Raw genomic sequence first — 12,929 nt, 5'->3', positions numbered from 1 at the left:
GCCAAGGGGGAACGCTGTAGGAGGGGGGATCCCCGAGATCCCCGCAATGTGGAACCTGGGGACCCTCACAATGTGTGTGTGTGGGGGGGGGGGCGGCGCCTCTGAGGAGGGGGCACTGAGGGAAGGAAAGCCCAGGAATTCCCTTCATTGTGGGGGTGTGCCACGAGGGAGAGGGGTGCGCTGCGGGAGGCGGACAACGGTGGGGGAAAGCCCGGTAAACCACTGCAACAAGGCAGGGGACCCAGAGCACCTCGGTCCGCAGTGAGGCGGGAGGGGGAGCCTGCAGACTGTGTAGCCTGTTGTTCAGGAGGGGGAGCGGGAGAGGGCACATGAGGGAAGGCAGACCCCACAATGAAGAGGGGGGCTGCAGAGGGGGAGGACCCTGAGACCCTCTCACTGTGTGTGTGTCCCCTATCCCTACCCAGAGCCAGGCAGAGCCACCCAGTGAGACATAACTGCAGGAGACACATCACAGCCAGAGGACCACACTCAGCATCACACGCATGACCATCACGCAGGTAGCTCAGGTGCTGGGGACACACAAACACCACTCCATCACACCCCACCCCAGTTTCACAATCACGCACACATACTGCACTACCCCATCACACAACCCCAAGCAAGACTCACAAACACGCAGAAGTGGAATGCACACAGCACTACCCTCCACACCCCATCACACCACAACGGAATCACGGTCACAGTCCAAGTGCCATGCAGACGAACGCACACCCTCAGGACACTATTTCGAAGACACGCACATCACCCACTCCACCAGACCTGGCCTTGTTCCGCCTCACGCACAGCCCTGAGACCATGCAACCGACAGACCTAAGAACCAACACACACCCACACTCAGCACCGTCGCACACCCCACCGCACACTGCCTCCACACACCACCGGGGACTTTGTGGACACTGATGCACAATCACACAAAGCAGATTCTGGACACGAGTAAAGGCCCACAGGGCAAAACGGACAGATCACGGCTGCTCATTGTTAGTGACAGACAGAAAGGTGGTCATGCACTCGCACGTGGCACAGAAATTCACAAAACACCACACAATGCCATCCCACACACTGCCATGCTGTACACACCACCCATTGGAGTACGGCCACATACACCTTTGTTGCACCTCCAAACACACCCCAGTGCCCCCACCCATGTGCCACACACACCCCATCTTGTTATGTGTATGCACACACACAGCCAGCACCCACACCCCAGGCCTGCCACATACACAACACTCCACGAGCCACCCACTGGAATCTGAGGACTCACGGCCTCCCACCCCACACCTTTGCTCTACGAGGAACATTCCAGACTCTCCCTTGGGAGAGTAGAAAGGGCAAAGAGCAAGAGAGAGCCTGTCCCTGTAGCTTTCTCAGAATGTGAGTCTCCCCTCCACTTTGGGAGCAGTTATGAAGGGGACACAGGCAAGGGGCACAGCGTGAGCCTGGTGCATGAGGGATGGGTGGGGAAGGTTGGGGACCTGGCCAGGGAAACATGTGAAAGGCTGGAGACCAGAGTTGGAGACATGGAAAGAGAGACAGAGATTCAGAGCCACAGAGAGACGGGCATGGGCAGGGAGACGGGGCCAGAGAGCAGGAGGAGGCAGGGAGGCAGTTCTTTGGCTTCCCCCAGCACCTAGAACCTCGGCCCAATCCTGTACTCTGACCCATCCCCTTCCCTCTCTGCTGTCCTTGTTGCCATGGTAACAGGAAGGCCGAATATGCAGCAAAGGAGGCTGGGCCTGCAGACCTGGCCTGTCTCCATGGAGACTGGGGAAGGGGGGAGAGCCACATCTTCTAAGCCAGGTAGTTGGCCCCCAGACTCCTCTCCCCATCTGTACCTGCTTCCAGAGGGAGGGAGGACCTGCCAGCATATCCTTTCCCTGTCCCGACACCTTAGCCTGCAGAGACGAGCCTGGACCACGGGGACGGGGATTGAGGGACAGAGAAGCCGGGGGGTGTCTGGATTCCAGGAGATACTAGGCTCTCTCCTCCTGCTCTCCAGCTGAGCTCAGAAAGACCTTGTCCCCCACACCCCACCCTAAACATGCGCTCCCTCCTCAGACACAAGCCTGGTGAGACTGATGACTGTGCATCGTGCTCCCAGCAAGAGGCTCTGCGGAAGTTGGGGGAGACTTAAGAAGGTCACAGGGATGGACAGTGACAGGGGGACTCAGCACAAGAGACAGAGAGACCCATAAGAGGAGAAATGAATACATAGTCCAGAACCAGAAAGAGGCAGATACAGATGGACGAACACAGAGAAGCAAAACACAGAGAAGAAAAAAAACAAATGAAGGGAGACAGAGAGGCAGAAGTGCTCAGTGAAGGTGACAGGGACACAGGGACACAGATAGCCAGGCAGAGACACATTCAGCAAACTGGAAACTCAGAGATAAAGACTGGGGAGAGACTCCAACCAGAAATGGGGGAGGGGAGATGCAGGAATGGGGAGAGATCCTAGAGAAGATCAGCAGTGTGACATTGGGACCGAGTTGGGGAGAGACCAAAATGCCTGCAATTATATTCCAGTCACTCGACAGACTGACAGCATGGCCCAAGAACAGAGACATCCATTAGTTTGTAAAAGAGATGTGGAGACAAGAGACACTGAGACAGACACAAGCTCACCCCCACACCTGTCCCTGAGGGGCACACACGTACAAGTGTCTGAGACACAGAAGGGGCTGGATGGAGACTGGGGGCACTGTGTGATGGGCAGGGCTCCCAGGGCGTGGCCCATCCAAGGACTGTGCAGGCAGGCAGGCCGGCCCTGCGGGGGAAGACAGAGCAATGCCGTGGCCAGGACGGTGCTGAATGGACAGCTCCCTGCTCTAGGCCGCCGGTCCAGCCTCTCTCCCACGACCTGTCTGTCCCTCAGTTTGGCTTTGCTCACCGCGCCAGCCCCTCCCGACACCATCTAGTTTTCTATGGCTTCTTGTCTCTCACCTGTCTCTGCTCCACCCCAGTCCATTTTTATCAGCCCCAACTCCCAGGTGTCTTACCCTTCCTGCTTTATGATTCCCCTCCGCCCATCTCTCTCGTGCCCTTTTATCCTCTACCTCATCCTTTCCCCTCGTAACCACATACTCCCTCCATCTCTCCCTCTCTTTGCCCTTAACTCTTTCCTATCTCTCTCTGCCCTCCCTCATGGTCTCTTCCCATTCTGTCTCTCTTCCCACCTCTCCATCCCCCCCACCACTCGGCCTCGTTTTGGCTCTCGCTGTGTGACCTTCACTTGTCCTTTTTCAGCTGCAGTTTCCACAGAAACCTCCAGCAGGGTGGGGGAAGGCCAGGACAGAAAGCAGACCCACCCTTCTCCCTCTACAGGGATCTACCCCTTCCTCTCTTAGGGGCTGGGGAGGTACATTTTCAGCAGAAACGCAGAGCCAGTCACAGACATTTGAAGATAACCTCATGGACGTGTACACACACACACCCACACACGCACTTGATTACGAAGTCGCCAAATCATCCCTGCCCAGGCACACACTTGCCACCTCATGGGCCACCCAGGCACACCACACTGAGCCGTCCACTCGTCCTGTCCTCCCCAGCCCCATCTGGTTTCTGTCTCTCTGTGCCGGTGTTTCCTGGTGTCTCCGCCTCTTCAGATCCCTGCATCTCTCTCCATCTGTCTCAGGGTCTTTGTCGCAGCCTCCTTCTGTCCTGAGAGGTCAGTGGACAGGGGCCAGCTGCCGGGACCTGGGCTGACCTGCTGGTCATGGGCAGGGCTAAGGGTGGAGTGCAAAAGTGACCATCCAGTCTGTGGTTCTCAGCAGACACCCCGGGGACTCCAAGCCTTTAATGCCCTCACACCCCCAGGAAATAAGATTGGAGTATCCTCAGTTTGGGGGTTTTGTTCTCTTTTTTTATTCCAACGGGGCTGGGGTGTGGCAGGGGGAGGTCTCATAGAAATTCCGAAGTTTCTCCCCCCAAAAAAGAGAGAAAAAAAGAGGCAAAGGGCGCCAGGGGACACCCATCTGCCCAGAGGCCCTCCTCCAGAAGTGGGGAGCGGCTCAATTCTTGGGAGCCCGAGCAGTCCCAGGATGGGTTCTCCCGGCGGACTGCTGCTTTCCGCTTCCAGGGAGAGCCCATGGTTCCCGGCCCCTGGAGGCCTCGGCTCCCGCGCTGCTCACGTCCGCAGTGGGGGCCGCGAGCAGGTTCGCGGCACCGTCTAGCGAGTCCACTAGGGGGCGCAGGCAGGCCCCTGAGCTGGGCCTCTACTTCATCTGGACCCCAAGGCAAAATCTCGGCGTCCGGCCAGCAGGGGCACAAGTCCCGTCCCTCGCTCACTGTGGAAGTGGGGACAGCCGGGGTCTGGGGTGGGCCTGTCCAGATGCCTGTCTGGCCCGTGGTCACTCGTGCTCAGCCAGCTCTCGGGGGCCGGGTCGCGGCCGGGGAGGACTCGTAGCCTCGGCGGGGGCGCCCAGTCCACGCGGGGGCGCACCGGCCCCAGAGGTCCGCAGAGCCTGGATGCGCCGGCATTCCTGGCAGACGCGCACGTGCGTGCAGGGCGTGGAGGTGAGGGGCCGGGACACCCCAGGCGGCCCGGGGTCGTCCAGGAGGCGCTGGGGGCCCCCATGCGCTCCGCCCGAGTCCCCGCCCGCGCCAGCCGAGTAGAGCTTGCCGTTGCTGAGGCGCATCTCACGGACTGCTCGTAGCGACAGCAGGGCCCGGCTTGGGCCCCCCGGCCGCCGGCGCCGGCGCGAGCGCGACGTCTTGCGGCAGGACACCGCGTGGCGCAGCTCCTGCAGCATCTCCTGGCACACAGACACCTGCGGGCAGCGAGCGGGGGTCACCAGCGGCGCGATTCCCGCTGTCGTGCCCTCGCCTGGCTCTGTGTTGGTCTCTTGCCTCCCGGCCGCCCCCAGCTTTTCTCCACATCCCCCTTCCTCCCCCCCCCCCCGCCCCGCCCTTCTCCTCTCCCTCCACCAGCCCGCCCCCCACGTATCCTTTCGCCTCTCCCCCCTCCCGGTTCCTTTACCTGCCCCACCTCCTGTCTCACCTCTCCACTTCTCAGTTCCTGTCTCTACTCTCTCCCGTCTCATTCTCGTGTGGCTTTCTTCCCGGACCTGCCCTTCCCTTTCTCTCTTCTTGTCTTTTCACTCTAAGTTCTCTGACTGCCTCTCGTCTCTCCCCTCTTTGTTCTCCATCTCCTGCCTCTGATTAAGGCTGTCGTTGTTGGTAGGCATATTTGTTTAGCACCTTTTGTGTGCCAGGCACTGCTCTGGGCTCTCACGATCAGCAGGAAACCAAACCGGTGGTTATATTCCAGTGTGTGGAGGTAAAAACAAACAAAAAGCCACCACACACATATGCAAATGTGGGTAGTATGTGAGCTTGTGATGAGTGCTGTGGAGAAAAATAAAATCCCCAAGAGAGGTGGGGCACGCGGGTGGAAAGTGGTGCTGAATTTCAGTAAGGGACACTTAGGGAAAACTCACTGAGAAAAGGACCTTCCAGTGCCCCTTCCAGTGCTCCAGTGGCCGGAGGGTGGGCAGACAGCTCAGCAGGATCAAGGTGCGGAGGTGCGGGTGCTGTGGCACACTCAGGAACCATGAGAAAGGGGTGTGCAAGGGGGAAAGGGGTGGACAAGGTCCAAGGAGCAGCAGGGCCCAGTCCCTGCATGGCCAGGGGACACTGAGGATTTGGCTATTATTCTGATCAGCTGGCAGCCAGTGGAGAGTTTGAAGTAGGGGGTGCTGGCCCTCCCAGGATCTCACTCTGGAACTGTGTTTCGAATAGCCTGCAGGGAGGCCAAGGGTGAGGGCAGGAAGGCACTGAGGGTGCTGAGGAGGGCGGAAGGGATGGGATTCTGAGCACAGTATTTTGAAGGTGGAGCCAGCAGGATTTGCCAAGAGGTCAGACAGAGAGCGTGTGAGAGAGGGAGGAGTGAAGGGTGACTCCCCACGTTCTGGCCTGAGCGACAGTGTTGCCTGGTGGGTGGGCAGGAACTCCTTGTTGGACACCTGTGTTACGAGTGCTACCTGCCAGATACCCACATGGAGATGTCGAGTACTAAGTTGTATTTCCAAACCAGGGGTTTGGGGAGAGGCCCTGTGAGATACACATTTGGGGCCTTTGGTAGGCAGCCCCCAAGACTCCCCCAGAGCTCCCACCCTTGCGTAAGCCCCCCTGCCCTCAGATCAGAATTGCTGTGTGGCCAACAGCACACACAGGCCAGCTGACGCACTGGCCTCTGCCTGGCTTGCTGTTGACTGCTTTCACAGGGAAGCCCGCTGCCGTGGCGTGGATGCACTCACAGCCCTTGGGGAGGCCCCTGTGCTAGGCACGGAGGCCTCCTGCTGGCTGCCACGTGAACAACTGTTTCAACCATGTTCCTTAGTTTCTGTATCTCAGGATGTTTTGACATCTTTAAAATCTTGCTGACCAGGGAGGGATTGCCCCTCCCAGAGGGAGCCAATTCTGAGACAGCAAAGGGTTAAGAGCTCACCTTCCACATGCAAACCAACCAATGCCAAGTCCACACCCCAACCACCCCATTCATCCACCTCTCTCTTACACAGCAAGCTGCCTAAATCACCTGGGGCCAGGTACCAAACAACTAAAGACCACTCCTCCGGCCCAGGGCCCACTGACATTGCCCACCCAGCCAGTCCTGCGCTGTGTCCCCTGCCCTGCCTCGTCTTTCCTGCAGAAGCCCCAGGAAAGGCTCTGGCCCAGGCCTCCCCCCTTGCTCCTTCTGCTCCTGCCCAGACCCGGTGTTTCCCATGTGGCCTGTGTGCCTCGGAGGCCCCTTCTCTCGGGAACCATAAGTAATAAGTTCTTTCAGTGGCATTGGCCTCTCCGTAAATTAAACCCACCTCGTAAATTAACGTCCCACAGGTACATGTGGAGACAGCAAGCCATCCTGCAAGTGGCTCCTCCAGCCCCAGTGGAGCCTTCAGCCAACATCCTGACCATGACCTTGCCAGAGACCCTGGGCAGTCAGAATCTCCCAGCTAAGCTGCTCCCAGATTCCTGACCCACAGAAACTGTGAACTGATAGGTTTGCTGTTTTAAGACACTAAATGTGAGGACAATTTGTCACATGACAACCAATACAGGAGTCCTCGGCATTGAGATGGTCTTACAAACCACGTGGCTGGACAGGATCACCAAGGAGAGGAGAGGTAATTCCAGGCCTGAGCACAGGAGTCCCCACAAAGCAGTGGCCAGTGAGAGAGAAGGGGAGTGAGGCGGGCGTGGGGCAGAGTGGGTTTTGAGGACAGAATGGGGGGCCACGCTGAAGCCTACTGCCACCTCACTCGTGATGAAGCCTGAGACTCAGGCACTGGATTTTGGACGTGGAGGTCACTGGTTACAAGAGTGGCTTCAGTGGAGAGGAGGTGGGGACAGCAGCTGGCCTGAAGTGTATCCAAGAGTGAATGGGAGGAGGGGAACTGGGAACAGCAAGGCTGTCAGGGAAGGGGGTGGTGGGGTGGTGGCTGGGAAGTGGGGCTGAGAGAGGGTTTCTGAACACGGGAGAATGACAGCACATTTGTATGCTGCCGGCCCTGACCCAGTGAAGAGGGGACAATGACAGTGTGGAGGCAAGGAAGGCACTGCTGAGGGGTGTCCTGGGGAAGGCGAGAGTGGGGGCAATGGGCCAGGTGGAGATGCCTTAGCTGGGAGCATGGGCCTTCACGCAATGAGCACTAGGGCACCAGGGTGAGTGGGGAAAGCAGGAGGCAGCTAGATGTGGGGGTGGGGCTCTGCCCGCTCTCCTGACTCCTGCTTTGCTCAGGGGAGTCAGAGTACGGTCATTAGCCAAAAGGCCAAAAGTGAGGAGTGGGAGGAGGGGCTGGGGGCTGGTGGCATGAGGTGAAGGTGGGAACCGAATAGGTGTAGGCATGCAGGGCACAGGAGTCTAGGAGCAGCAGCAGGACGGCTGGGCAGACTGGAGGCCCGAACACGGTGTGACCAGTCGGCAAGTCTGTTTCTTCCCGTCTCATTCTGCTACATCTCCATCACCTCTCTCCCCTCCTATTTCTTCTCACTTTACCTCCCCTGCCTTTCCCTACACCCTTCTCCCTCCGTTCCCCGGTATCCTTGTCTTGGCCGGTGTCCCCTTCCTCCTCTGTCCATGGATTCTCCCCCCAACCTGTCTGCTCTCTTGTCGACCTCCTCCACCCCCGGTCTCTCCCAGATGCCCTCACCTCCCTGGCTCCCTGGCCCCTCCTCGCCGCCTGCTTTCCTCTAGTGAGGCCCCCAGTGCCACAGTCTTCATGCCCCTCCGCCCCTGGGGCCCCGCTGCTCCCCCACACCCTGTGCCAACCCCCTCACCTCTTCGGACTCTGCGGACCTCCGCGTGGACCATATGAACTCCATGACTGCCACGAAGACAGCAATGATGAGGCCACAGATGAGCACGACAAAAATGCCGCCAATATTCTCCATGCCCAGACCTGGGGGTCAGGGGAGAGCCAGGGTCGGGCTGGGTGGGCACAGGGGCTGCAAGGGTCCTCGGGAGGGCACAGCATGCAGGGTGGCTGACCTTTAGCTCGGTGGTCCTCCTCCTTGGGGCACCGGCCCCCCTCCCACCACTTGCGCTTCAGGATCTCCAGCCGGTTGTTCTCCTGCAGCTGCAGGATGGCCAGTGTGATCTCATCCCGGAACGGGGAGCCTGGACCGGGCACACGAGGCAGTAGACTGGTCATCGGGGCCCCAGAGCCCTGTCCACCAAACCCCCACTGCTCCTTGATCCCAGCCCCTCCTCCCAGCTCTGCTACTTCCCCAGGGTCACCCCTGTCCACTTTTGAGGCTGAGCTTTTGGGTCTGATGGCTGCTCCCTGGCAACCACACTGGGCCATGCCCATGTCCCCTCCCTGCAGCTACTGGCCAAGCCACTTGGGGCTCCCCCCCCCCCCAGCTCTCAGTTCCAGCCACACTGGCCCCCTGGCTGTTCCTCGAATCCCCCAGGAGCAATCCCACCCTAGGACCTTTGCTTCTGCCTGGGATGTTCCTTCTCTCAATTCACTAAGGGCTCTGCACATGGGGTACCACCTCAGGGGGGTCCTTCTGATGGACTTTATTTAAAATGACACGAAGCACTCTGTTTCCTGTCAGTCTCTTTCCCTAATTTACTTGAGAGCAGTCATCACCACCTGGCACCACATCACAAAGCTGTGTTCATTGTCGGTTTGCTGTCTGTGCCCCTAGTGGAGGGCAGGAGGGTGGAGCCTGGCAGTGCCCCACTGTTATCCCAGCATCCAGCACAGGCCTGGCACACAGCCGGGCATCAGGCAGACCTGCCGAGGGAGTGACTCCCAGCCACACCTCCTGCACCCTGGGCCATCTCTCTCCTCCCCTTTAACCATGCCGGGACCCCAAATACACACACTTGCCCTCTCCTGTGCTCATTCATTCACCACGATACTTGTTGAGCATCTACCAGTGCCAGGAACTTGGGATATGGGCTAGTGGGGTGACTCATATTTTTCAGGCTCCCCAGCAGCGCCGCCACCATACCCAGCGGCATGCCGATGCCGTAGCCCTTGGTGTCGAGGAGGCCCCCGATCTGGGTGAGGTTGCAGTTGAGGCGCCGGTGGTACTCGTTCATGGTGGACTCGAGCAGGAAGGCGTAGCGAGAGTTGAGGACACGGGCGATGCCCTCCTCTGTGCTCTTAACGAACACGCTGGGCTGCTTCGACTGCATGTAGTTCCACATCCGCTGGTATGTCTGGTACCTCGAATTCTGGGCAGAATGGGCAAGAGAGGAGGAGGTAAGGGGCTTTCTGCCCCCTGCCCTTCCCCTAAACCCTGCCGCCTGCCCTCCAGCAAGTCCCCCTCAACCCGAGAGGGAGCAAACAGACAAGAGGGAGACAGCGCAGAAGCCAGAAGGACAGGTTACTAGCGGCCAGGCCCAAGTCGTCCCACATCCCCCAGCCCAGTGAGAGCCCCAAGGACCAAGGGCTTGAAAGAAGAGGCTGTGGTCTCGGTTTCAACCCTTCTCTGCCTCCCATCCCTGTGCCTGGCTCAGCCTGGCACCAGCCCTGTCTTTCTGGTGCTCCCAGGTCTTACACATAGATCCTGGGAGCAGATGCTTACCCCCAAACCTAGCTGGGGCCCAGCCTGGTTCAGGAAGACCTGAGTCCATGCCCAAAAGGACTGCTTACTTCCTATCAGCCCTGCAGGAATCTTCTGGGAGTAACTACCTTTACCACCTGGTGCTCGCCCTGCATCCCGCTTTGACCTGAGGTCCAGACTCCTTTCCTTCAGGTCCCTCACAGGCCCTGCCCCGTTGCTCAGCAACCTCCCAACCCTATTCCAATGGTCTCCCACTTGGGAGCTGATCCTGCTATCTACCTGAGAGACCTGAGAACTCACCCCCTTTTCCCTGCTCACCCTTCAGCTGGTGGCCCCCGGTCAACTCCAGCCTTCTCTCCAGACCATTTGTCTACCCCCAACTGCTCCAAGGGGAACTTCTACCTTTTAAATGGGTTACCCTTCAACCATTCCCACATCTCCACTTAGAGGGTTCAATCTCAGCCTTATCCTGGCATTCAAGGCCTCTGCAGTTTATTACTCAAACCACCTTGCCAGGTTTGCTTTCCTCTTGATTTCTTCCTACCACCCCGAAATGTGTATGGACAAGCTGTCTTCACCTTGAAGTGCCTTCCCCTCTTGTCTGCTGGCCCATTTTGCCAGGCCTGAACCCACCTGCCTCCTGGGCCCCCTTTAGGCTGTCCAGCACTGATGTGACATTAGATCCCACAGCTGCCTCCTCCCCACTCATTTTCTGGGTGAAAGTCCAGTGTCCCCAGCCAGACAGCAGACTCCTCATGACAGTATGAGTGTGTCTTCTGCTCCCCAGCCTCCCTGGCCTTCATGACAATCAGTTCCTCTGACCCGGGAGGCCTTGCCCAGCACCACCCCTGCCCGGCTGCTATGTGCGGCAGGGATCCCAACACCAAGCCCAGGTGGCTCTGGAGACCGCACCTGGAAGAAGGTCATGGTGGAGCCAGCATGGATGGTGCCATACTCGATGTTGGTCTGGTCCGCCAGGTCGTCAGCCGATTCCACAGGCACCTCCATGCGCTGCACGGTGAGGAAGGCGGCCAGGTTGGCCGTGTAGGAGGAGATGATGATCAAGGTGAAGGCCCACCTGAGGGGTGGGAGGGGTGAGCTACAGGCCAGAGCCACACTGCCCATGGCCATGGGCCCCACTGCTGGTGCCCCCTCAGTGACCTGGGATCCAGAATGCTCAGTGACTGCTGACTAGTGCAGAGACTAGGGGTGCAGATGCTGGAGCCAGACTCTCTGGGTTTAAATATCGCTTCTAGAGACATCTGCTTCCAGATACAAGAGAATAAGATGGTCTAGAAATATCTTCCGCCAAGAAAAACCAAGAATATAAGAAACTACTTAAATACACAGGGCAGCAGGCATCACAGGACTGTGACCCCAAGGGAAACAGACACAGAAGTGAGCTCTGCCATTGCCAAGCCCACCCAGGGACCTGCTTTCCAGACTGCAGCGCTGGAGGGAAGGAAAACCCAGTTTGGCCGACTCACTGAGTTGGGGAGATGGAGATCACAAATCCAGAAGGCCAAGGTGGCTGGAGTTTGTGGGCCAGAGTACCCCAGGGGAGAGCTGCACAGAGACAGTTCCAGAAATCTGCTCGGGGTCCCCTTGAGACTTTGGCTGAATGTCCATTTGTAATTCCAGCAGCCAGACAAGAACAACTTCAAAGAGAGAACAGTTCCCAGGCCTGGGAATCTTTTGAGCTCCCTCCATCCAGGGAGATCTCATTGGCTTCATGAAACATTAAGTAGAGACCCAAAAGGAAAACACATTAGAAATAGAGTTAGCTTAGACCTAGAATAAAGGCTACACTAGACCTGCCCCCAGAAAATTTAAAAACAGGACTGGAAAGGATAGAAATAATCTAAAAGTAACTCGACTGTCTGCCAGAAAAAGGTCAAGACCTTTGAAGTGATACCTTCAACAATGTAAACAATGTAAAATTCACAATGCATGTCATCGGGTAAAAAGTTTACCAGATGTACAAAAGAACAGGAAACTGTAACAAAGAAAAAAATCACTCCACTGAAACCGACCCAGATTGACAGAAATGAGAAGGACATTAAGCAGCTATTACAAATATATTCTTAATGCTCAAGGATACAAAGAAAAACATGGACAAAATGCAGAGAGCAACAGAAGATACAAAATAGAAATGAATGGGACTTCTGGAGGTAAAATACACAATACCCAAGAGGAAAATTTTACTGGAAGGGATTATACAGATTAGACATTGCAGCAGAAAAGAATAGGGAATTGAAAGAAAGCAAATGACTCTATCCAAAATGAAGCATAAAAAGAAAAAATGACTGACAATGGGCACAGAGCCCCACTGGCCTGAGGAATAATATCAAGTGGTCTCACATATGTGGCTGGAGTCCCAGAAAGAAAGGAGAGAAAAGCAATAATGGAAAAATACAAATTTGAAGTAAGGCCCCAAATTTATCAAATTTGATGAAAACTACAAATACACAAATCCAAGAAGCTCAATAAACCGAAGTAGAATAAACAAATATACACATGAAACACAACAAGGGACATTGTAATCAATTGCTGAAAACCAGCGATAAAGAGAAAATCTAAAAATCAGCCAGGAGAGGGGGAAATATATTAGACACAGAGAATCAAAGAGTAACAGTAGACTTCTTGTCAGAAAGTATGCAAGCCAGAACACAATGCAACAGGGAGGTTAAAGGAAAAAAAAAAAAAAAAAAAAAGCTCACCAACCCAGAATTCCATATTCAGAAAAAAAGATCCTTCAAAGAAGAAAATATGCTAAGGAATTTTTCATACAAACAAAAGCCTGGAGAACTAATTGCTAGCAGGCTTGCACTTCAAGAACTGTTAAAGGAAGTTCTTCAGGCAAAAGGAAAATACTAGATAGAAAT

The 12,929-nt window shown here is 56.4% G+C and overlaps 3 protein-coding genes across 5 annotated transcripts in view; 2 read left to right on the top strand and 1 right to left on the bottom strand.

Moving 5' to 3' along the window:
• LOC118497666 (carcinoembryonic antigen-related cell adhesion molecule 21-like) overlaps positions 1-12,929 on the top strand; it is an 834,765-nt gene that overhangs the window by 248,331 nt on the left and 573,505 nt on the right. The window lies entirely within an intron of this gene.
• The window catches only part of LOC118497667 (carcinoembryonic antigen-related cell adhesion molecule 1-like), a 746,496-nt gene that overhangs the window by 165,257 nt on the left and 568,310 nt on the right, over positions 1-12,929 (top strand). The gene's annotated exons all lie outside the window — the stretch shown is intronic.
• GRIK5 (glutamate ionotropic receptor kainate type subunit 5) overlaps positions 3,862-12,929 on the bottom strand; it is a 51,180-nt gene continuing 42,112 nt past the window's right edge. For all 3 annotated transcript variants that reach the window (XM_036012820.1, XM_028530358.2, XM_036012822.1), the window contains 5 exons: positions 10,957-11,122; positions 9,487-9,712; positions 8,513-8,641; positions 8,302-8,423; positions 3,862-4,790 (listed from right to left, as the gene is read on the bottom strand). In XM_036012820.1, coding sequence (XP_035868713.1) covers positions 4,371-4,790; positions 8,302-8,423; positions 8,513-8,641; positions 9,487-9,712; positions 10,957-11,122 — 1,063 coding nt within the window. In that variant the 3' untranslated portion in view covers positions 3,862-4,370. The remainder of the gene's footprint in view (positions 4,791-8,301; positions 8,424-8,512; positions 8,642-9,486; positions 9,713-10,956; positions 11,123-12,929) is intronic.

The sequence above is a fragment of the Phyllostomus discolor genome, chromosome 12 (genome assembly GCF_004126475.2).
Source record: "Phyllostomus discolor isolate MPI-MPIP mPhyDis1 chromosome 12, mPhyDis1.pri.v3, whole genome shotgun sequence".
In the NCBI taxonomy this organism is placed as follows: Eukaryota; Metazoa; Chordata; class Mammalia; order Chiroptera; family Phyllostomidae; genus Phyllostomus; species Phyllostomus discolor.
Note: the sequence above shows the minus strand (reverse complement) of the source record. Positions and strands in the feature narration are given on the sequence as shown.